Source organism: Contarinia nasturtii, unplaced genomic scaffold, assembly GCF_009176525.2.
Source record: "Contarinia nasturtii isolate CC-2019 unplaced genomic scaffold, AAFC_CNas_1.1 Cnas_scaffold_285, whole genome shotgun sequence".
In the NCBI taxonomy this organism is placed as follows: domain Eukaryota; kingdom Metazoa; phylum Arthropoda; class Insecta; order Diptera; family Cecidomyiidae; genus Contarinia; species Contarinia nasturtii.
This window is the reverse complement of record NW_022197640.1, coordinates 3,469,451-3,493,504: the sequence shown is the minus strand read 5'-3', so window position 1 is coordinate 3,493,504 and position 24,054 is coordinate 3,469,451. Positions and strand designations below refer to the sequence as shown.

At 32.2% G+C, this 24,054-nt stretch overlaps 1 protein-coding gene across 7 annotated transcripts in view; it reads left to right on the top strand.

Annotated features, from left to right (window-relative positions):
* Positions 1–1,836: 1,836 nt before the first annotated feature.
* The window catches only part of LOC116337375 (dual 3',5'-cyclic-AMP and -GMP phosphodiesterase 11-like), a 36,548-nt gene continuing 14,330 nt past the window's right edge, over positions 1,837–24,054 (top strand). Inside the window, exons 1-2 of one of the 7 annotated variants that reach the window (XM_031761875.1) lie at positions 1,837–1,950; positions 7,407–7,967. In XM_031761875.1, the coding sequence (XP_031617735.1) occupies positions 7,851–7,967 (117 nt within the window). In that variant the 5' untranslated portion in view covers positions 1,837–1,950; positions 7,407–7,850. Of the gene's footprint in view, positions 1,951–1,996; positions 2,220–2,492; positions 3,764–6,138; positions 6,859–7,406; positions 7,968–24,054 lie in introns of those variants that run through there. The other 6 variants (XM_031761878.1, XM_031761883.1, XM_031761874.1 and 3 more) reach the window with 6 other exon arrangements.

The window sequence follows — 24,054 nt, the reverse complement described above, 5'->3', positions numbered from 1 at the left end:
ATAAATTAGCAATAATTAATAATTTAATGAGATAAATACGTTTGATGGGTGTTCGGGTATGTATCTGATGTTGCGATTTAAATTGCATTACCATTTTGTCGGTTGTTATTTGAAACTATTTGATGATATTTGGCGATAAGAAAAATCATATGACACTTAAGCTTTTCTCATAAGAATAATATTAATTACGTGCATTGTATTTAGGTGCGATGATTCCAACCATGAGCAAAAAATGTAATGCAATGAGTGAGAGGAGTGACTTGATACGCGTGTTAGTTTTATTCACAATACGCAACAGTAAACGTAACTTATAATAAAGTGTTAAATTCACTGGGCTGCTATAGCAGACACGTTTCGATGTTAAAATATCACATTTTGAATAAAAGAGAATATAATACATATTCAACCAGAAAGAAACGCATCCTTTTTTTTTCTATTCCGTTTTATGGATGGATAGCAAAGTAACGGTGGACCTGGAAGGAAGTTGAGTTAACCATATAGATATTGTATCGCAAATTTGGCAAATATTCATGTATATGAAAGCTCATGATTGAGCAATGTTGTATTGGAATTGTGATGTGCTGTGCGCAAGCGTTTTTACTAAAATATTATATATATATATATATAGCATCTTGCGCTCATGTGTTGGTCTTGCAATGTGCGCTATCATTCTATCCGTCATTTCTTGTAGATGTACATGTGTATGCTTTGATACGTACAATGGCACATCAAAAATGGTGGCACTTATATGGAAACGATAATAAAAATGTAGAATTTTCATTGATATAAAGTCGAGGCGAAAAAAATCTTTAACACACCAGAATATCATTCGAGTTGTGAGTTCCGACACAAACACATTCAATTCAAATGAATGTTATCGTCCATGCGATGCTTCCAGCAAGTACCTAGAAAATACTTTACCAAAACGAGAAGTTGATACGCTAAAGATTTTTTTTGCTATATTATTGTTGATTTCGTTCATTACACCGTCCTACATGAGGCAAAGCGCGTACGCATACATTTATAAAGTCAATGTGGGTTTTAAAAAAATACAGTTTGTATGCGTCTAAATGGAGTTGTAGCAGTAGCTAATACTCAGCTATACAACTCAATAAATTGAATGTCGTTGTGGCCCACAAAATATTGAACTAATTGCAATCAAGCCGCAAGCCATTTAACTTGCAACTAGTTATTTTGAAAGCTTGCTGCCTGAAGCGAATATCATTGATATTTCGATTTTATTTTGGACATCACGCCTGTCGTATACATTGTAAATGCACATGTTAGCGCATCAAATATATTGTGTTTTATCGTCGTTATGATACAAAAGCACAAACTAGACGCGTTTGCGTGCGATATTTGGCGGCAGTGTTAGAGAAAGAAAGAAAAAATGAATGAACAACAGAGATAGTGTTCACTTGGAGTTTTTCTTGCTTCTTCTTTGCTGTCTCCATTAAATTTGATCTGACAGAATAGACAGAGTGTTTCAGCGACATTTTTACACCGTTTCTAATGCATGCATGTATTCCATATTTGCTGTTGATTGTGTGAAACAATATTTTTTTTTTTACGGAGGCGAACAACCTTCTGATCACTTCAATGGCCGCATGACTGTAATTTTTATATACATCTTTATTTGTGATTGATGAGTGCGCCTGTGTCTGTGATTGTTTGCATTTCTTTTCACACACACACTCACAGACAGACATGTATGGATACGCACATTCTTACGTGCACCAATACTTACAACAATCACTGGGACTGTCAATACAAACACAAGCCAGCGAACTCATTCCTTTGCTGTTTAAACGATTATACGCTACACAAATACACAGTTTCAAGTAGCAGCAACACCACCACTAAACGTCATACAGTCTCAGTAATACGTTCTGACCTCAGTCTCAGCTCGACCAGGCTAGGCACAAGTATATAATTCATAAAACATCCGTGGTGCGTTATCATTCAATTGAATTGAGAGAAGAAGAGAAAAAAATAATAATAATAAATATACACATTTTCTACACATAGAAAACAAATTCACAACGTTTTTTTTTTCTCTCGCTTGATTTAGTTTAAGTTACATGCTGTCTTGTTAATAACCAATCACTTATATATATTTTTTTCGTCATTTCAACGAATTCCCAAGCACTACAGTTTGATTATTGTGTCAATGAAGAAGCGAGAATGCAAAGAAAACATGTTTAAAAATAAATATTCACGTAAAAATAATAATGTTCATGAGTTAGTTGTAATAATAATGTTTTGATCGAACATTCTAAGGTGCAGTGAATTGATTAAATGGAAACATGTTAAAAATAGAAGAGAAAATAAAACGAAGTGTGCCGGAATTGAAGTGTACACACTCAATATTACACTCGCATGAATGTGATTTATTGTAAATTGTTAATTGTACACAAATTGAGAAGAAGAAGAAAAAAAAGTTTGTCACTTTTTCGTTTGTTTTCTTTTTTCTCTGCTTACAAACAAACGATATATGAATTGGCATCTACGAAATTTAAGCGGCAGCATTTTCAATCACATCGATTTATTATTTATTTATTTTTTGTTGTAGACCAACGCATAGACGTATTGATACACGAAGAAATTTAAAAAAAAAATACAAAATTAGTTCAACGACATTAGAATGTTGCATATGAAAGTGAAACGAAATTAGAAAACAGAACGAATATTTGTTGGTTCAACCTGTGTTTTTACTTTATATTCAATTTTTGTACCATCTATATTCCGTTCAACGGATCAAATAAGTCAAAAGTGACATTGACGTATTCATACATCTGAGTTATCATCAAGCAGTTATCTTCGATGACGTAAAAAATGCGTTAATTTTTTTTTTTGGGGATTATGGAGTTTCGAACGGTTGGCCCAGATCAAATTAAAAAAAAAAAAAAGATGAACGTGCCTTCTGACAGCGCTTGCGGACACACATAAATGTTTTGGAGAATACAGCATCCTTTTTAAACAATATTTTTCTCTTATCAATTGGTACACAGCTCATCCCAATTCAGCTGTCCCGTACGCAATCCAATTCACTCTCGTGCCATTCATTAGCCCCATTTCGATTCCTTGATATCCAATGCAATGGATGACAGAGAACACATAATAATTTTTTTCGTAAAATGTGTGTAGAAGTAAGAAAGAAACACGACACACGATGTTTGTGTATGTGAGGAAAGTCCCATTTATTTGTGGTCGTTTTTGTTATTGCTGGTGCTGCTTTTTGCTATTAATATTGTAATCAATTGCTCAAATATTTGCTTGTCTCGACATTCTATGTTTCTTTTGCATACAGCAAGTCAACGCATACACTCATATGTATGCGACGATTTTACATCATATTCTAATACGTGTATGGAATTCAAGCAATCTGGTACTCGCATTCATAGCACACACGCCGAGCGCTCAATCACAATGAATCGATGCGCTGCCATAAAATCACGACTGATATGTGTTTCATCAAAAGAATAATATATTTGTTGTATGTACCACACGTTTCATATGTCTTCGTATTTAGTAGACTTGTCAGTCTACCCTTACGCTTCCCGTTGCCAAAAGAAACGAATATATTCTGATCCACTCAAGTCAAACAAAAGCCAAAAAAAAAAACAACACATGAATGTTAAATCGAAAGTGTATGAAGCAACAACAACATACAAATCTATTAAATGCACATTACAAACAAAAACGAAATGTGATTGGATCGTCCATGCAACGAAAAGTGAACTAGAGACACATAAACATAACTGTAAGTAGTAAAAATTATTTGAATTGAACACTTGCGGAGAGATTTCGAAGAGCAAAAGCTATTCAAAACATTTTCACGACAACTGTGATGCGCCGATAAATTCAAGCTTTACTCAATTTCATCAAGGCCATTTTCCAATACACATCACTTTCATGTGCTCCGTTTGACGAGAATACACTCAATTGAGATATGATCATTAACACAGCATGCCTGCCAGAACTCATTTGTTGTTGTTTTTTTTTTTCTTCGTTTCATTATGTCTGTTAATTCGTTCGCTGGCTGAATCCTTAAATCGGATAAACAAACACATTAAGCATGCGAATCAAATCGGAGCAACTTCAATTCACCTACCATACATAAAAATTCATAATAGAATTTCAATTGATTATTCAGTAGTGTCGTAGACTATAGCATCCGCATTTTTTATTTTGGGAGCATTATATTCGCAATTAGCCTATATGCACAATTGCTATAATTTGCTGAGGGCGCAATAAAGCAAACGGCCAACGGCTAAAATTATCTTGTTCTCAGTGTAAATGAGAACGACCAAAGAATTCGATTGTCCCCTTTTGAACATTTTCGACGAATATTTATTCATTCAGCTTGTGTGTTTGAGCTGCGTATTCTGCTGTTCATCTTTATGAACCTGATTAACTTTTCTAAAAATAAAGTCAATTAAAAAAAAATCACATTTTCATTTTAAATTTGACTTTTTTACGGGACTTCGATGTTCCCTTCTTTATTTCTCTTTGCATCACTATCTCTCTCGCTCTCGCTCTCTTTCTGCGTTTCCTTAAATCTGAAAACGAATTTATTTTGATACTACGATAAAAAAAATAAGTCATAATAAGGGAATTCGTGTGAGATGAAGAGATGAAAGTAAAATGTTGATACAAAAAAGATGTGTATCATTGAAAGAAATCACATTATGTTATATCACCGCCTCAATGTATTAACAGTCACATGCAGCTAAAAAAAATAAATGTGCGCTGTATGCGTGAATCTTATAGATTCTTCATAAAATAACGAGTATGATATTAAGCAAATGAAAGGAGCAAAAAAAATTGAAAGAATCTTATTTATATCAAAGTAATTGAGCGAACGTGTGTTCGTTTATGTGCACGTCGCATTCATGCCAATACATATGCGAATATAGATCAAGTAAACTCGCATCCAAATCCTCTGATCAGAATCAGAATAAGACTTCAATCTAGTTTATAGAAACATCCACCGTGATGTACAGTGCTATATCGATGGCGATGGGGGGTAAAACCATTTGCGTTTTTATCTAGCCCTTTTCACTGCGCTCGGTTATTTCAACGGTAAACGAATGAATAGGTTTTTGTCTGCTACCGCTAGTGGGACCTTTTGTTAATACAAAGTCATTTGTTGAACATAGGCATAACAACTCTCTTTATATATCGTATTAGCTCTGTTGTTAAAAAAGCCTATACAATCCACGTCCACACATGTGCATGGCTGTAAGCCTTCCAGCGGAAATGATAGAACGTGAACGTGTAACATTTGACAATCTTTCCAATATTTGTACTCGCAAAAACATAAATTCAACATCGAAACGGTTACTATGAATATTCAAACTCGAAAATTAATTTACCGTGCCACATAGCAGCAATAAAATTAAAATGATTGACGCATTTGTTCGCAGATTTTGTAATCTCTGCACACATTTTTTTTTGCCCTTACCTGAGTCTATTATCATTTAGGTATACGCAAAATCCCACGTGAAAATAAAGAAGAGAAAGAAAACGAAAAAAATCGCCCCCAAAAAATCCTAAATTAACAGAACAAAAACCATCATCTGTGCATACAATGATTTTCATTTCACTTGCGATGTACATTACGGATTAATTTTTGATTCATCGCTACAATCTAATCGCCAATGCTATTCATAAGAAAGAGAGAGAGAGAGAGAAACTGCAACATTATATATCAGATCTTATAAGCAGACGAATATTGACCGAGAAAGAAGAAAGAATATTTTCATTAAGAACCTTGACTCTTCTTTTTTAAAATATATTTCATAGGCACAATTTTTTCCAATAAACGGGAATAATGTAATAACCGTTCGTTTAACATCGATTTGCCTACCGTCTTATCTCTTATCTTATGCCAATTTTTCAAATGAAATTTAACTACGTAAAATCCGCTACCAAAGGGTAAAATACTTGACGTTCAATTTACATAGAGGTGCTGCCTTTAAAACGTACCGTATTTGAACGATGTGTAAATATTATTTTCGAATTATCAACGTTTCATTGATTGAATTGCGTAATGTTGAAAGAAATGCGTGGCGAACACATAATTTTTTAAATTGTTTTTTTTTTTTATGAACCGTAACGCTGATTGGAAAACAAATGCGAGTAATAGACATTTCCATTGTTAAGCGTTCGAAATATGCATGTTCCGATTTATGTAATGATGCATACACAGATGCGTGTAGCGAGTAAACGGTAATTTATCGTGCCGCAAAGCTGCTAGTTAGATAATAAAATTATATATACTCGACAATTACAATTTAAAATCACATTGTATCTCTGTGCAAGATACTTAAGGTTCAGCTCCCTGCTTATTATATTGTTATTGTCGTACACCAAATTATTTGTTTGTTTACACGTATTTGTTTGATTCACTCGTTCATTCATTCAATCATTCATCCACTCATGTGTCGGTGTACGGCGACGAAGACAATATTAACGACGTGTCAATTGTTTGTATAAACGAAAGAAAAAAAGCTAGATAAAGGGTAACCAAATCAACTATAAAAATCATATTTCCTTTCGTAGTATTTCACGTAATTCTTTACGTTTTCAACGAATCGTTTGCATTTATTGAATTCGCACCCGAATTATTCTTCTAAAAGGCCAATTACCAATTTATAATCCGAACATGTTTTTTTGTTTCTTCAATGACAAACTAACAAAGAGGGGCACTGGGACATACCTTGCAAATACGTCATAGTATTTTATCGCCGATGTCAATCGAGATCAAAAATCAGATAATCTTTGTAAAAAAAAAGAAAATAGGCAAAAACAAATCACAAATGAAACTATGGGTGTGCGTGCGCTCTGTGTAAGGTTTGTTGAAAAATTACAAACACTGAATGTTAGATGTCAAAGATTAATCATACAATTTATCTTTGCGAGAATATTTTTTTTAAAACAAACGCTTTATAAAAAAGTGTTATAACGATATTGTGCAATTTATCTGGCAAACTTATTCGTAATGTGAATAAATTTACCGATTCGGCATGATTTGGCTTTTGTTTTTTTTTATCGATACTTTTTTCTTTCTCACGGACACAGCCTCTCTGTATCAAAGTGGCAATTGGTCAATTTGTTGGTTCTCAATCTTTGACATAGGAAATGTCTTATAATACGATTGTAGCAACGATCATCATTTCATATTCATCAGTGTATTTTGTATTTCTATTATCGTATCGCATCGTATCATATCGTATCGTATTGAGAAATTCATCACGAATAGTGTTATAGTTATTTATAAGAACCACATTCGGCGACGATGTTACGCGTTAATAGAGACGAAAGCTGTGAGCAAGAAGCGTTACACGTTTTCTCTTCAATATATTGAGAAGTCCTGATTTTTTTTTTTCATTCAATTTCAGTGGGTGTTGTTGGGAATAAGGAGGAAAAAATAGACAAAGCATGCCATATTAAATAAAAATAACTGACAACACTAATGATAAAAACTTGTGTGGATGAAAATTAATATTTTCAGTGTGAATTGTGCTGGTGTAACGCAAGAGTATTACAGTTTGGCGAGCCGGGGAATACACAATAGACTGCTTTTTTTGGTCAGACATATTATTATTTTTTTTTATTAATTTGAAAAAATTGAAAAACGAAGAGCAAGAATTGATTGTCATTGGAAAGAAAAGAAAAGAAAAAGGTAGACAAAAAGTGGTTTCAATCATTTGTTGGACGAAATTCGATATTTGAAAAACGTCACAGTGGCCGCGGCGAAAAGAGCTGGTGAAGGTGCCAAGCGTGGCCACCTTTCAGCTCCACCATCAACAATTAGTTCACGACAGAGCTCTGTCGATGGTAATATGCAAAGATGTGGTCTTTGCTCAATGTTTTCACGATTGGTACGACGTGCCATGTGCGTTGGATCCTCAAGACGTGGCAGTGGTGAATCATATTACCAAGAATTGGCTGACACAACTGTAAGTATCTCTCATAATTATATTTTCAACTCAATATCTGTTTCGTTTTTTTCGTTCTATCCTCACATCATCATTTCATAATATTTAAATAGTATAGATAAAAATTTGCTGATGTTTCCATACAGGAGTGAATTATTCGAATCACCAAATTGTCATTATATCGATCATTATCGATATCAGTCATCACAATTGACTCAGCACTTGCCATGTAAAACATTTCAAACGAAATTGAAAACAATAAGAAGCGAACGGCTTCGAACATTCGTTCAATATAATAACATTTCGGCGAAACAAATATTTTCAAAATGAATTGTCTAATTGACATTCAGGAATTCTACATATAGAAACGCATTCTTCAAACATTTCGTGTATTTTATTTCGTGTTGATGTGTGGTTGATGTATGCCAGAATTTCGATTTTGTCGTTCATGAAATGAATCGCTTTTCGAATTCGGCTCTTTCGTGCGCACTGTTAATTCGTAACCGAAACAAAAATAACACTCAAAAGCAATATTAAAATCGACACGAAAAGCACACACACACACACACACAAAAGATATTCTGATGGCTTTTCTTTACATCACCAAATTGTTTATTCAGATGGCAATTTTTTACATTTAACCTCGTCGCCAATAATGTGATACTAACGCGTATTGATATATTCTCTCTTTTTTTTTGTTTTCGAAGCAATAAAATGAAATTTGCGTATAGATCTTGCCTTTGCACAACACCTTCGCTCAATTGAATATACAAAAATGTCAACGAAACATTTATTTTGCATTACATCATTTAATTGCTGATATGAAATATGGTTTTTTATAAGACGAAGAAAACAAAATTGAATTTAATTAGAATGTTGTTGAGTTACTCGAATGAAGAATTCTTTCAGATGAGAAATTATTTTTGCACATAATCATAAATGGTTGGAATCGATGGAGAAATGTTTGAATACTGACCCGAGAAAATACTGTCACAATTTCAGTAAAAATACAACAATTATTTAGTAATGAAAAACATCCGAGTGAAGATTATTGATTTTAATTTGGATTGATAGTCTCGGTGTGTTTTTGTTTGACTCTGCATTCAGTCATTTTTATCTCTATAAATGAAAAAATAAGTTGTTTTTATAGTAGTTCAATTTCACTTATCGTTTTTGTTTATAAATGTTTCATTGTACAATGTTTTCTAAGAATTGAAAACTTGTTGCTTTCAAAGTGCATTCAAAGCCAATAAGCTTCTTTGAGCGATGAATGTTGAATCTACGAGTCAAACACAGTCGACTTTCTATTAAAAGAGTGCTACTATTAAAGCGTTAGAGTACATTGTTTTTTTTAATGGTGCCGTACGGCGAGTGGCAGATATAGAGAAGAAGGAGTCGTAAGCCTTCAATTATTTGTCTATACTATAAAATGAAATGGAAAATCGGAAAGAATATTTTTTTTTTATAAAATTATCGAAATGTTTCCAAACGGTTGAACAGTTGGACATTTCATTTTTCGATACTTAATTTTCTCTTTCAATGGTTTACGACCAAATTCGCGCTGATTTACGTTATCTTATAATCTGGATCAAAAATAGAATTATTATTATAGAAAATGAGCGCCAAGATTTTCCCACGTTTTTTTGGCAGATTTTATACGTATATGGATGAAATTGACAATGTAGTATAAAAATGGGCATCCAGTTTGGAAATTCCACATTGAAAGTCAGCAATGAGCCTTTAAAGAAGAGAAAAAGTTCACCAAAATCATCATATAACCACATATAAACCATTAAGAATAAATTCTTTTCAACAATTCTACAAAAAAAAAAATGCATAAATTCATTCTAATCGTACATAGAGACGTCACGACTCAGACGAATCTAATCCTTTGCTATTAATTTCTCTCATCAAGCGCCACATTGCTTTTAAGCAGAGCTCCACAGAGATGGTTTGAAAGCAAAGCACATTTTTAATATAAACAATGACCCCTCGATTCGTTGGTTCACATGAAGCAATCGTCAAACGTGGGATTTGTAATACTTTTAAAAATGATTTAAAAAAATAATAAATGTCCAATTGAAATAAACACAGACATAAATAAAGGAAAATTGTGTTTCAAGCTTGTTCAAATGCCACTCAATGGTAAACTTTAGTATATGAATTCCAAGTTTCATGAAGTTTTTAATTTATATAAAAAATGCATATTCTCGATATTAAATAATAACGACATAGAATATTGTGTTATACTTAAGCTGATGTATACTTCATATGCATAAGCGCACACATGCATTAATCCAATCACATGGTCTAACTATCTATTTGCGCTCACAATCATATGTTATCGAATTTGTTTGCGTGTTTCTTTAGATAAATCTCCCAAGGTGGCTAGAACTTCCATCAGATCTATCAAACTTATCACATGAATCTGAAATATTTATAAATGTTTCGTCATATTGTTTTTGCCAGTGCCACTGTATTCAGTAGATACGTTGACAGTGTCACACGACACAGCTCTTCTTTTAATCAGGTAAAGTCAATATAATTTTTACTACCTGTTTGCAAAAACGTGAAGATAATGGTTCTCTCTACAAACTCATGAGATACGAAATTAGATCATTTGTCAACGATAGATTCCCGATATGAACTATTACGTTTACAGCTATCATACAAATTCAATTCCAATTGAACTATGAGTTGTAACGAGAAAAAAAAATATTCCAAGAATTCTATACAATTTATTGAAGACTATAAATCAAATCGCGTCATTTTAACAAATTTGTCAACAGATTTCTTTATCGCAAGAGAAAAGCAAACGAAAGTACGTTTTACATATTATTGTCATACATGCAAGACATTTTTACAAAATAACTGTAATTTTATTTTAAATTTAAAAGAAAGCGGCAGCTTTGCATGATGATATGTTTATGTTAATAAGAGTACATTCATCTATAGTGCTTGAGATGAAATGCGTTCGTCTAAGCTCAGCAACAAAATCAAATCAATACCATGCTGTGGTATTTAACTATAAAACATTTGTAATGTTCAATCTGGATTAACTGAATTAATAATCGCTCGAATGAATGACTGTTGTAGAATTGAATGATTAAAGTGTCGGGGGCTTTTCTTATATACATATGCGTGCAGGGAATAATGAAATATGCACACTGAGATATGAAGCATTATCGCACAGTTTTCTGTAAATCAATGCGGGATCCGGTACTTTTTCATTCGTATCTTGCTGTTTTCGAGCAAATAAAAATCCGTATATATCTCCAAAATATAATATTAATGGCCAATTATGTATATAAGTAGAAATGCATTTAAAAAAAATCGGTTCATTTGGTACCATTAGAATGAGCAATATTCAAATATCATGGATTTTTGAAATGCTAAAATGCGAGCATAACTGAGTATGTGTACATAAGCAAACTGAACCTTCTTATGCCAAATGAAACGCACGCTGTGGATGGTTGTACACGCATACGCATGTTCGTCATCGTTGCTACGATTTCGTTTCATATAAATTTGGTTGTGTGTGTACATCATCATCACCATCATCATCTGTGAATTGAGCGTGCGTATCGTTTCTCATGTATTTCGGTTTGGTCATTTCATGCATCGGAATTGTTGTTTTAGCAATATCGATCATGTATAGTAATTGTTATGTCAAAATCAAAATACAATGCATATGATTCAACCGATTCTCGCCTACAACATGGAAATCACTTGTATGTATGTGAAATATTAATGGGCCTGTCGACACGTTTGTCAAATAAGATATGACTTATTGCATACTAAGAGAGAGAAAAGAGTAATCAACACGATTTACAACGTACATGCACATACTAGAAAATTAAAATCCAATGTCCAGTAGAAATGCTTTTATTTTTTGCGCATAAAACTTGAGCATAGCAATGGAGAAGAAAAAAAAACACAACATTTGAACGTAGAAAAGTTTTGTAAACAGAAATTTACAAATAGTATAATTAAAGTGCATGCGCCAATTTTATTTTGCGCTGCTTTTAAAAATAGACCATGTAAAATATGTCCGTTTATACAGTTGGAGGCCAGAGATTCATGAAAGATATTTTGGCGCTGCCAATCTTATTGTATCAAATTAATCTATTTTGACTTGTTATACACTAAAACTACATGGAATTTCATTTTAAATTGATATTGAAGTGAAACAATACGACATCCACTTGATTACATATTTAAGTGAGATGCCGTTCAATTTTCAAATGAATTTATAAACACTTGTTTTCTTCAAATTAATTTATACGATTGAGCCAATGCACGAATACGATATTAAAAAAAATCATTGCATTGTTGTCGTCTTTGTTCTAAAAATATAATGGTAATATTTAGTAAATATTATTTGCAAAAAGGGCAGCATACAATTAGATTGTGTGTGGTGTGAATGTGTTATTGTTCATCCATTCAATTCGTAAATTGTCGGCACCATATGAAACTGATAGCCAACTTAGTGTAAATGAGCCGACAGAAGAAAAAAAAAAGATGATTTTCTTAACAACGTTAATGTTCCCATCATCATATTTTATCGGCTGTCCAATGTTCGAACGAAAATTAGGTCAAACAATTTCGAATTGTCAATGCCAAGTAGTCGTTCCGGTTTAATTTCCAATAGAATTCGAACGAAATATTTATTATCTTTGCGTTTTTTTAAGTACGTGCTTTAAAAAAAATCAAGTTGCATTCATACGAACATGTGTACGTGAATCTGTTTTTGATGTGTACTTTTTTTTGCATATTTCTACTTGTAAACTATAGCGTCGAACGAGTACACCTTCTTTCGACCGGTTTCTACGTCACACAAATTCGAATTAAAAGTTAACGAAAAAAAAAAGATATAAGTTATTTTTACTTGTAGACAATCATAGGCCATGATAATAAATACGTGCCAGAGCTGGGTAATACATTCATTATTTGAAATTGTTAAAAGCATGAATGAGTATTATATGTATTTTTATGGGAGGTCGTGACCACATTTGTGTTCAAGTAACTGCATGCAATCGATATCATCAAACAATAAATATGCGTACTAAACATATACTATAGAGATTTCTCTCTCTTTCGTTTGCTCTCCTCCTATCTTTTGCATAATTTCAATCGCAGCAAAGACAAAGAATTTATTAATTTTAGTTTGGACTCGAATCGTTTTATGTGCAATTTTGTTAACAATACATCTCCAATTTATATGGTATGATTTGTCACACGTATGGGGAGAGCGTCGTCAATTTATAGTTGAATACTATATATATATATATTGAGATAAACTAAAATATAACGAAATGCATGTGTGATATGGCACGTTGTCTTGCAGCCAAAATGTGTGATTAGAATGCTTGTTCATGGGTGTATTATTTAGTGCACGTCATAAATTCATTGTAATCGTATGGACAAGTGTAGTGTGTACGCCAATAATAGAGTCTTGAAAATGTTGTTTAAGACAGGAAGATTTATGAACTTATAAATGATATTCGAATTAATCAATTTAAAAATGCCACAAAAAAATGTTCAACAACAAATGAAGATGATTTTTTTTCTAGGGGATATCCATGCGAATTAGAATTAGCACATTAGCAAAAAATAGGGAAATTTACATGAAGAAAATAGCGAAATTAGCAATAAATAGCAGAATTAGCACTGTACACGTATATACTTTAGTAAGCATTTATTCTTGAATTTTTTGAAATAATGAATTAAAATAAAATTCACAAAACAAACGAATTGAATAGTGTTGAACTAAAATGTATCAAAATATGTATACGCTTTTTCCCATTTTTAAATAAAAATATATTCAATGGCACGTAATCAAGCACGTTTCATCTGTATTAACTACAATTTACGAATTGCAATCGGAAATGTAGATTTGATGACAGATTTCTTACTGAAAACGTATACGCTAGTGCCTGCTTCAAATATACACGTTGAAAGTGTCAACTTGAAACATTTACGTAAACACATTTCGGTTATTCGATCATGCTGTCAATCTGACGTATGCAATATTTTTGACGTACTAGAGAAATTAGCAAAAAATAGCAGTATTAGAACAAACTAGTAGAAATACTAGCAGAATTAGTGAAAAATAGAGAGAAATAGCGTTTATTATTATAAATTATTCGATCTGCAATTCACGGTTATCCCCTAGTTTTTTTTTCTGTCGTGTGGATGGCGCAGATTTATCCTGTTAGTTAATTCAATTCAAAAATATTGAGGCTTGATTTGGTTGCCTTGCAGATGTCGAAGTTGGTAAATCAATGTCGTTATCGTCACATTGTAATTAATATATATGGCCATTTGTACCATAACGAACGCACAAACTGTGCTTATTTGGTCCAAAATGTAAGCAAAGATTTTATTCAACTATAAATATGCGAATAATTGAATAAGCAACCAAGTGAGGTCTGGGTACGGCCAACGGCTGAAATAGATTGTAGCACATTTATTTAATATTCATTTATGCCATTTGCACATACTTTTTTCTTGCTTCAATTTACTTGTGCTCCGTTGGGCGCACCATACGCTTTTCGCTTCGTCTTATAATATCGTTTTGATGATTTCTTCCCTCGAATTTCGCGCGAAATGATTCTTCTTTTTTTTTCTCATTCTTAGACAATATTTTCAATCTATCTATCCAGCGTTGTCGTCATTAATCTCCTTGTCAACGTTCTATCATGATGAGTAATTTGATGACAGTGGTGCGAAAAAACAAATGTCCTCACCAAATGATAACTTTTCGTTGTAAATGTCTAAAATTGAATCGATTTTTGTTTTTTTTTTCTAAATTGTTTGAATACAATTTTTAGTAAATAATCAACCAATTGTGCAAATAAAAAAGGAAAGAAACAAAAACGATTTGATTTATTTATTTATGCACACAGATTGTATTGCAAATAGAAAAAAAAATAACAAGAAAACGAAATTAAAGTACTTAATTTATTATTCAATACATACTTTACTGCTATAATTATAAATACGATACATTTGTCCTTCTCGAATCTCTCAGCCGAAAGCAATTATAGTTAATAACGTTTGTCAGTGCCATATTTGAAATATCGCACACTTCGATTTTAATAGCCAAACATATTTGTGTTTCTGTTCTCTAATGATTTCACATTTTTCATCAAATAAATAACGTCGATGGGAACAATTCGTTAATAGAAACCATACACCACACGATGTCGAATGAATAATTATTTTCTCGATAGCATTGACCGATACCAAATGTTGATCTTTTGAATTATTTTGACTTTTCACATTGAACTGTAAATTATTTATAAAATGTAATAAAGAAAAGGATATCCGTTTTTTTACGAATCTTCACGATAAAGTATTTTGAATCATTTGAATTTAAATTTATGAGAATGCAAATATTTAAAAAAAAAATCAGAATCTTAACAAATTCAATCTGCTCAAATCAATAAAAAATTAATTGCTGTAAATCTGCCCGTGTGGAACGACGCTATACATACTGGAATGCATTCTCGCGCTAAATCTGAAACAAAAACAGTTCAAATTAGTGAGCTACAATGATGTATTACAAACTTTCAAGTGTCATTTATTGCTAGAAAATAACCAAAAGTAAACATTGACTGTCACGCACGAGAGTCAAGTTAATGTGCATTAAATTAGTGAACTTGAAAGTCGAATATTTTTCATCCACAAATATCACTCAGTTACTTTTAAGTGAGTCATTTTTTTGCGTATTGATTGGTAATTTTTAATATCAAACAATGAATTTATTGTTCCATATACCTTAGTTTGTATAGAATGAGATAAACAAAACAAGTACACTTCCAATTGGCAAATGGTTTATGACGTAAAATATAAATCCCCTCAGAAGTGTTGAATAATAATTATTATTGTCTCGGTTTCAACAACGGTCCACCAGTCTACGTCGTATGACCCAGTTATTTTTTTGAATCTATATCGCATATGGAAAAATCTAATCTGATAAATAAATTGCACGTAGAGTAAATATTAAAGAGTGCGCGCGAGAGAGAGAGAGAGTTCAATTCTACCAAGCGGTTCAATTGAAAATGCATATTTACTGCGTTGACTCATATCGATCTATAATTTGGGGAAAATTAACGCATCTTAGCTAGTAAAAGTGTATTTTTTTATTTTTACGGAATTAGATTCATATTTTAATGGAATGATATTTTAAAAAGCCATTGTTTGAAATAGTATATAAAACAGTTTAAATCTATTTCGAAAATGTATTATAAACGGAGAAAAACCTCCAAAAAATTATCCAATACAATATCGATTGCGTTTATATTACATTCCAATTGTTAAAATGGCATCTTTTAATTAATGTCAATTATTGAACCCTTGCTATGAGTGTTTCATTTGTTTCAATGTGCGTACAACGCTTTTATGTTAAACTAAATAGTCAAGTGATGTGTGACGTTGTCTTGTTCCAGTTTTTTTCTACCTCGACAGCTATTGTGCTCTATAGGGCGATGTTGTTTTTACACAAATAATGAAAATTAATTGATATATTGGCTTAACAAAATATATTAACTTAATTATATTGAAACAAATATATATCGTTCACTTGATCTGAGAACATTGACCACTATTAAAAAAACATTGAACGTTTAATCGGTTTATATAAAGAAACAATTGTTAACGCAAAAACAAGTAGGCATATGTTCAGTCATTTTCAACGTCATAATGGAAAATAGAGCAAAAATATAACTAGAATAATACCAAAATTTTACTTGATTCATTGCAATATAATCACCCAAAAGATACTTCTACAAGATGTACATTGTACAATTTATACGACTACCCAATGAACCGACATTGAGATCGTTGGGATCGAATTCCCCGACTGCGGCGGCACATAGAGTATAGGTGCTAAATCATAGCCTAGCCAATGAAGCTGGTTGTACTACTCATTGCCATTGAGTTTCGCTCACCAGGTTGAACATATAATAAACATGTTATCAAAATCCAATAAATCAACATTGCTAAGGATCTGGTCTTTGTTTCTCCATAATACGTTTGGTTGCTACGAGTTCGCGATGCCAAACCGTTGCATTTTGTATAATACTATGATTTTGAAAGCCAAAGGTGATTGTTGTGGTTTTGAGTATCTGTCAATTGGCACAATGGCATTGTTTAGCTGAGTATCTAGTTCCAAATTGGAACTGCTTCCTCTGCTTGAGTAAACCGTGGAGAGTAAAACGTGGACCATTTTTGTAACTTTTACCAAATGATACTACCGCATAGTTGCTTACAATTCGGAATGCAGCTTTGGCAAAAATTTAAAGCAACAACATATCGTGTGTTGATCAAAACAATTGAAACATTTTTCGCAATGCGTCAATGTATTTCACACTAGTTTGGTGCCTGGATGCCATTGACGATTCTTGACGTGTTGATGGGCGAGTTCAAGCACTTCCTACGGATCTGATGTATGCCATAGTTGGTAATAAATTGGTCAACGTTTTGGATTTTTTCAGGATCATCACAATAATGATCTGAAATTAGTGAAATCGATTTTCATCAAATTAAGAAGTCATATAACACATGTTCACATTCCAGTTCATGTTATGTATAGTATATGAGTGGGCGATAACCATTTATATCTCCAAATTTTCTCCGAAACGTAAAGCTCTAAACGATATTTGATAGACTCAAGGGAACTCTTATTTACGCACAAAACGAATTTATTGAAAAAGAAAAATTAAAGTCAAGTTTCATATGAAACTCTGTCAATTTGAGTGTGTCCGCGTACACATACTGAAATCGAACACCGATTCTTTTATTTTCGATAGAATTCATTCGTTCTATTCGCGTATGCCAAATAAAATTTGAAACGAATGAAATGTGAGATATTCAAGAGTAAATATGCTTGATAATAACAAATTTATCATTTTAAAAATAAATAAATGAATCGATTTTTCGCAAATAGTTGCCACTGAGTACATTAAATATCTAGGAATATATTGTCAATAAATTGAAATTCCATACAAGGTCAATCAATAAAACGACATTTTCAAACAAGAAATTGTTTCATATTATGAAACATAATCCCATCTCATGACATTAAATTAATTTTCAAACCCACAATATATCGGACACAACTATAATTTAACTCAATTTGCTATTAACAAAAATAGCATCGGCTCAAACATATATTCAACATTTTATAATGGCTGGGATCAACTATGCAAATGCGAACGCATTCATAATCATTCTAAATCACTTGGAAATTTCGTTAAATTATTACGATGTAATACAACTATGGAAGTTGATACGCATTAATATCGATTTTTTTAAAACCTGCTATCAATTGTTCTTTGATGCAAATCTAAACACAAATTAGGTGCTCAATTAAAATAATTAAAATTAATGTGATGCATATTTGCTTATTTGTTAGTTTTATTTTAAAAAAAATTATGAATATCTTGACAAAGAAAATGTTTCTTATAATCATAAAAAAAGTTGAGTTTGATAAAATGAAAGAAAAACGCCATGAAATCATATGAGGTTTTTCCAATAACATTTACATAGCTGGGCAGACTGAAAAATTCAGGAGGAGACTGGGGCGGTAATTTCCTCAAAAACTTCTAGCAAAATTGGAAAATTTCAGCTATGATCCAAAAACTTTAGCACAATGAGAAAAATTCTATCCAAAATCATAAATTTTGTAAAGAGGATGAATTTAGAAACTACTTACTTATCATTCGGTCGACAAAAGGACAAAATTGGCGACCGCTAAAATGCGTAGTGCTTTGTAAATACTTCTAATAGATATTTTTTTAGTTTGATGTAATTTAGATGTGATCGACAATAATATTTTTAAAATGTCATTCATACAACAAATGAAAGCTGATAACCTTCAAAATCCGTATGAATATTAAATAGCAAATAATATTAAACGCTATTAAAATGTTTATTATCCGTCCGTTGTACGTGTTATTTTTTATGTATTAATCGATTAGGGAAGCGATTTTTATTAACTTAACATTTATATTGGTGATGAAAACTAACAATCGAACATTCATGTAAGATTCGATGGCAATTTATTGTAATATTCTTTGTTATTTGGAGTGCATTTATGAAGACACAATAACACATGCAAATCAAATCAATTCTTAAATCACATGGTAATAAAATTGGAACTGCTTGAGATGTATGTTTCACTCTAGGGGGATTCCGCGCGTATTTATGTACCAAAATTTAACTTTATTCTTAAAATCTCATAAAAATTTTAATATCCGACCATATCTGACAATATCTGTAAGTATTCAATCATATCCTAGTTTCTGGAAGTGGGCTTTGGTGGATCCTCAGGATCATGAGAATGCTCCCAGTTCTGGAAGTGGACCCTCAGGATGGGCCAGGGCATTGTCAAACCATAGTCTGGTCCATCCTGAGGATCCACCAAAACCCACTTCCAGAACTGGGAGCGGTCTAATGATCCTGAGGATCCACCAAAGCCCACTTCCAGAACAATTATTAGATCACAATATCTCACAATATCTCACAATATCTCACATATTTGTTGAAAATTGACATTTTGTACTTATATCTATTCAAATGCGCTAAAAAAGTTAAAATCTCTTCTTTATCTGCAATATTCAAAAGCGCGGTTTCCCCCTAGGTTTCACTTCGTTTTCAGTTGTGATGCTCTTTGGTCGAATTGGCATTGACGAACGCCTTTGATGTCTTAAATTCAATTCGTGTATGTTAAAAAAAATCAAGCGGTGAAAATATTACGAGCGATCACATATGATTTCCTCAACGAAATTATGAAAAATGAATTTTCAAGAGTGAGGTACTTTCGGCACTTCAGTAATAATAACAGAAATTTTTGTGTTGTGAATTGGTTATTAATTGAGGGATGAAAATAAAACATAACAATATTATGCTTTGGATGTATATACTACTGCAAATTGTATGTTGAAAATGCACTCGAAAACGCTGTACTGAGCGTTTAATTATCTCAAAATGAAAATGAAAAGGAAAAGAGAGATGAATAGAAAATGGGAAAATACATTTTTTTTTGTGTGTGTGGTGAGTTTGTGAAGACAAATTAGGGCATTCATAGAGAGGCATCCAACAATCAAATTCAAGAACAAGTAGTGCGCATCATACATTTCAAAATATAAGTTAATGAAGAGTTAACTGTTTTGTGAAGCGTAAAATGATTTCAATAGAACATTTCACAGCAGAATTTTGGAATAGATAGAACTCACTTTAAAATGGAACAATCTTGCAAAGAGCGTCATCAAATGAATAAAGTAAAAATGAGTGTTGCCTCAGCAAAGGCACCCACCAGAAGCCGTTTACCGTCACGTATCACAATCAAAACGGAATAAGAACGAAGCAAAGAAAAAACCTCCCAAAGAAAATGGCAAAAGGAATAAGATTACGAAAGGGAATAGAAATAAAAGTAGCGCTTGAACAAGAGACGTTTTCTTTCATATAAAAAAAACACTTTTATTGAGGATGAATTCTTTCAACGTTGTGGTTTGTGTGTTACTGGTAAAAAAGACTATCCACAGCGCAGAATTCAATTAGTGCGTAGCTGATCAATGACCGAAAGCAGTGTAAAATTGTGTACGTGCTATTCGTATTTCCTAATTCGAAATGTGCTTATGTATTTCGATAGTTTTATTTAAAATTCTCAAAATAAATGAGTACAACAAACGAATGAATGCTCTTTCCGTACCCTGAAAGAATGCGGAATAATAGAGGGTATGGTTGAAATACACTCAAAAAATTGATATAAACTAAAAATGCTTGGCAAATACACAACATTTAATTGTTCCACTTTGAGTGTGGTATTTCTTAAAGCTTCTTTTCGCCTTTTATTCTTCATTTTCAACTCATCCATCTCAATTTTCGCTTGGTGTGTCCGTTTTTTTCTTCTTCAACAACGATGTGCTCTACCATATAAAGTTCAATCCATTCATAGCGTTCCATGTAGCTATTCACTTCGATTTTTTCTTTTTCTGGCATTCATGCCAATATTTTAGATCGATGGTGACAACAATACTCTGTGTACGTTGCCAATTTTTATTTTTAACCCGAATTATAACGGCGTCAATGCAAAAAGTGTTCATTGAAAAAAAGAGAAGAAAAAAAAAAGAAACAGAATGAAAAAAGAGTCCGACCTGTCTATTCATGCTCATTCTTAGTCGAGGATAACATAAGATGCTGATTGGTAAAGTGAAATAAAGACAAATAATACAAGTGCGTTCATATCGTGGCACAAATATAGTCTTTTGAACTCTGAATTGAATTGCATTGAACTATAGATGCTCAGATTGTGAAGGCCTTCATTTGGCTCGGATTCAAAACAATAAAACATTGCATAATGAATGCAATGCGAAAGACGTTTGAATTGTATTTACGATAAGTAATTATTACAAAAGAATTATTTTTAACCCATAATTCAAATCATGTATTTAGATGAATTATCAACTCGACTACAGCAAAGTATGCAGTCCAAATTTTATTGTTATTGAATCGCGAACATTCACAACGTAAGTTCTTTTTTTTCGTTATCATTCACTTGCATTATGATTGGGTGTGCGACTCCATTTGAGCCTTCTTTTTATAGAAATCAAATGCAAGTGGAGAATTGAACTATGAAGCCAAGCTCAACGTGGTCCTTTGTAATATGAACATTCGAGAATCCACTTTTCCAAAATTAAATGAAATTCGGATTTTTGTTTTTCTTTCAAGAATGCATCGTCATTGTGATGTGTCATTGGATCTTTTGAAATGAACATCATAATATGAGTAAAAAATATATATATAAGGATTCGTTGAATCGGACAATAAAGATAGTATCTGGCACAGGGCCAGCGCTGTTTTCCAGTTTTCAGCTCAATTACATTTGTTTTCTATTAACGCAATTACGTCAAATTTATTGATCCATTTTGGGAGCGCACCAAATCATCATTTTCTATTCGATGAGTAACGTTTTCGGAGCGGTTGAAACGAGGTTTTTATATATAAATTAGTTGGCGATGCACTTTGTTGGTGACATGCTTCAAATAAGATACATTTTTTTATAAAACTACAAACAATAAGACTAATAAGGTACATATACAAATGTTGATTTCATTAGTGCCGTAATTAGTAACTAAGACCTGGAACGATAGCCTAGTAGTGATTGACCAAACTAAAACTTTATACTCAAACATATTGTAACATAGGAAAACAAAATTCTTCGGCGTTCTAGATCATTTTTATTTTAACATTGAATGACAGTTTTATAGTCGTTAATTTTGTTGCGGTATGTGTGTCAAGTTTTGTTTTCGGGTACAATAAACAATTATCTAGTTACAATACTGTCATTTCTCGTCATTTTTTTCTCTATCACGGGGTGAAGTCAGAACTACATACTGATATTCACACAGTGTGAATAGTTTTGTTCACACAAAAATTAACAAGCAAACCTCGTGGAATATGCTATAACCGAAAATATGTATGCATGGCATGTGGCCATTAAAACATAAACATATTACACTGACACCGTTTTAGCAACCCAACAAGCAAAAAAAAAAAAACACAATACACAGATTAGTCTGAACACGCATATTTTCATTTATAGAATTTCAAACACATAATAAAAAAAATCACGGTGTTGTGAATACTCATTTTCATGGTCGATTAATCTAATTTATAAACAAACTAAGCCAAGCATATCGATGATGTTTTGCTGCTTTCTTACGTGTTTTTTTTTTTCTTTATTAGATTCTTCATTGCCGAAGTTATGCATATTATTTTTAAGTTAAATTGAAATATTAGTTAAATGTTTGAAACCATAAGCTTTTTGTCATTCGAAATTTTTTTTTGTTTTTATTGTCAAACCGTTTCGCCAGAGATCGTTCACCTGAAAATAACCAAATCAAAAATAGTATAAAATCGTCTAAAAATTGTAAACAAATGTTATCCTGTGTGAGGATTGACTATGAATCATATGTGCGCTGATCAGTTTATTCTTATCCAATTGTCAGCGTTGTGATTTCGTTGAAATTCAGGCTTACTCTTTCAATTTATTAATATAAACATCGAAAACAGAAGTGTGGCAAAAAAGACATCTATTTTGATGGACACATTGTGATAATGGCTTGTATCTAATTTTATAACAATATTTATTCGTTATTTTTTTTTATGTGAACGAGTTTACAAGCTTTTATCAGATAAAACCAACAATAAACCAGGATTGATTAACTGTAAAAGTCGCATTTTAATCCAAAAATAAATAAAAGCTCAGCATGGAATTTAAAATCAAAATAAATAATAAAGTGTTTTTTTTTATTTTCCCAGTCAGAATAAAAAGCTATTCGACCCTGTCTGGTGCAGTGACATTTTTCGGCACCGACAACGTAAAAATATTGAAAGCTCAGCAAAAATATTTGATTGCCATTGGCACTGGTTTTTTTTTTGCAGAGGAAAGGTAAAAGAAAAATACTTTCCTCCGCTTTGATACAGTAAAAGGTCAAAGTATCTTAAGTTATGTTTGTACATCAAGATGGATTTTGACTTTTGTTGGCTTACTTCGAAAGTGGAATTTTGCCGTGTTTCTATCATTTGTGGTTGGGATGTGCAAAGACTTAAATTCAACATCAAATGGATCCAATAAGTATATGCATGATGAATTTATAAATCGTTTATAACATTTTACCTGCTGACCAGAGAGATATGTCCGATTGTATGAAGGGTTGGACAAAAAGGATAAAATGAAACGGAAATGCAATATTTGAATTAAATGACATGCATTTATAATATTTTTACTCATTGCCATGGTGAATTTGCACGATATTTAATCTTCACAAAATACACTTCATAAATTATTCAATTGACTTGAGATGGACATATATTATGACACTTGTCATCATTTAACCTGATTCCAGATGAACAAAGTAGGCAACGGAACAAAGTTGAACATTTTATGATGATGTCATAGCCATGTTCATTTGAAATGTATCAGGTCAGAAGCTTGATATATTATGAGTTATCAACAAAAATGACTAATAAGACCATGCTCAAAGGATTCACATTCAAATTATTCGTTCATGCCGTTTTTCTTAATGATTTAAAACGA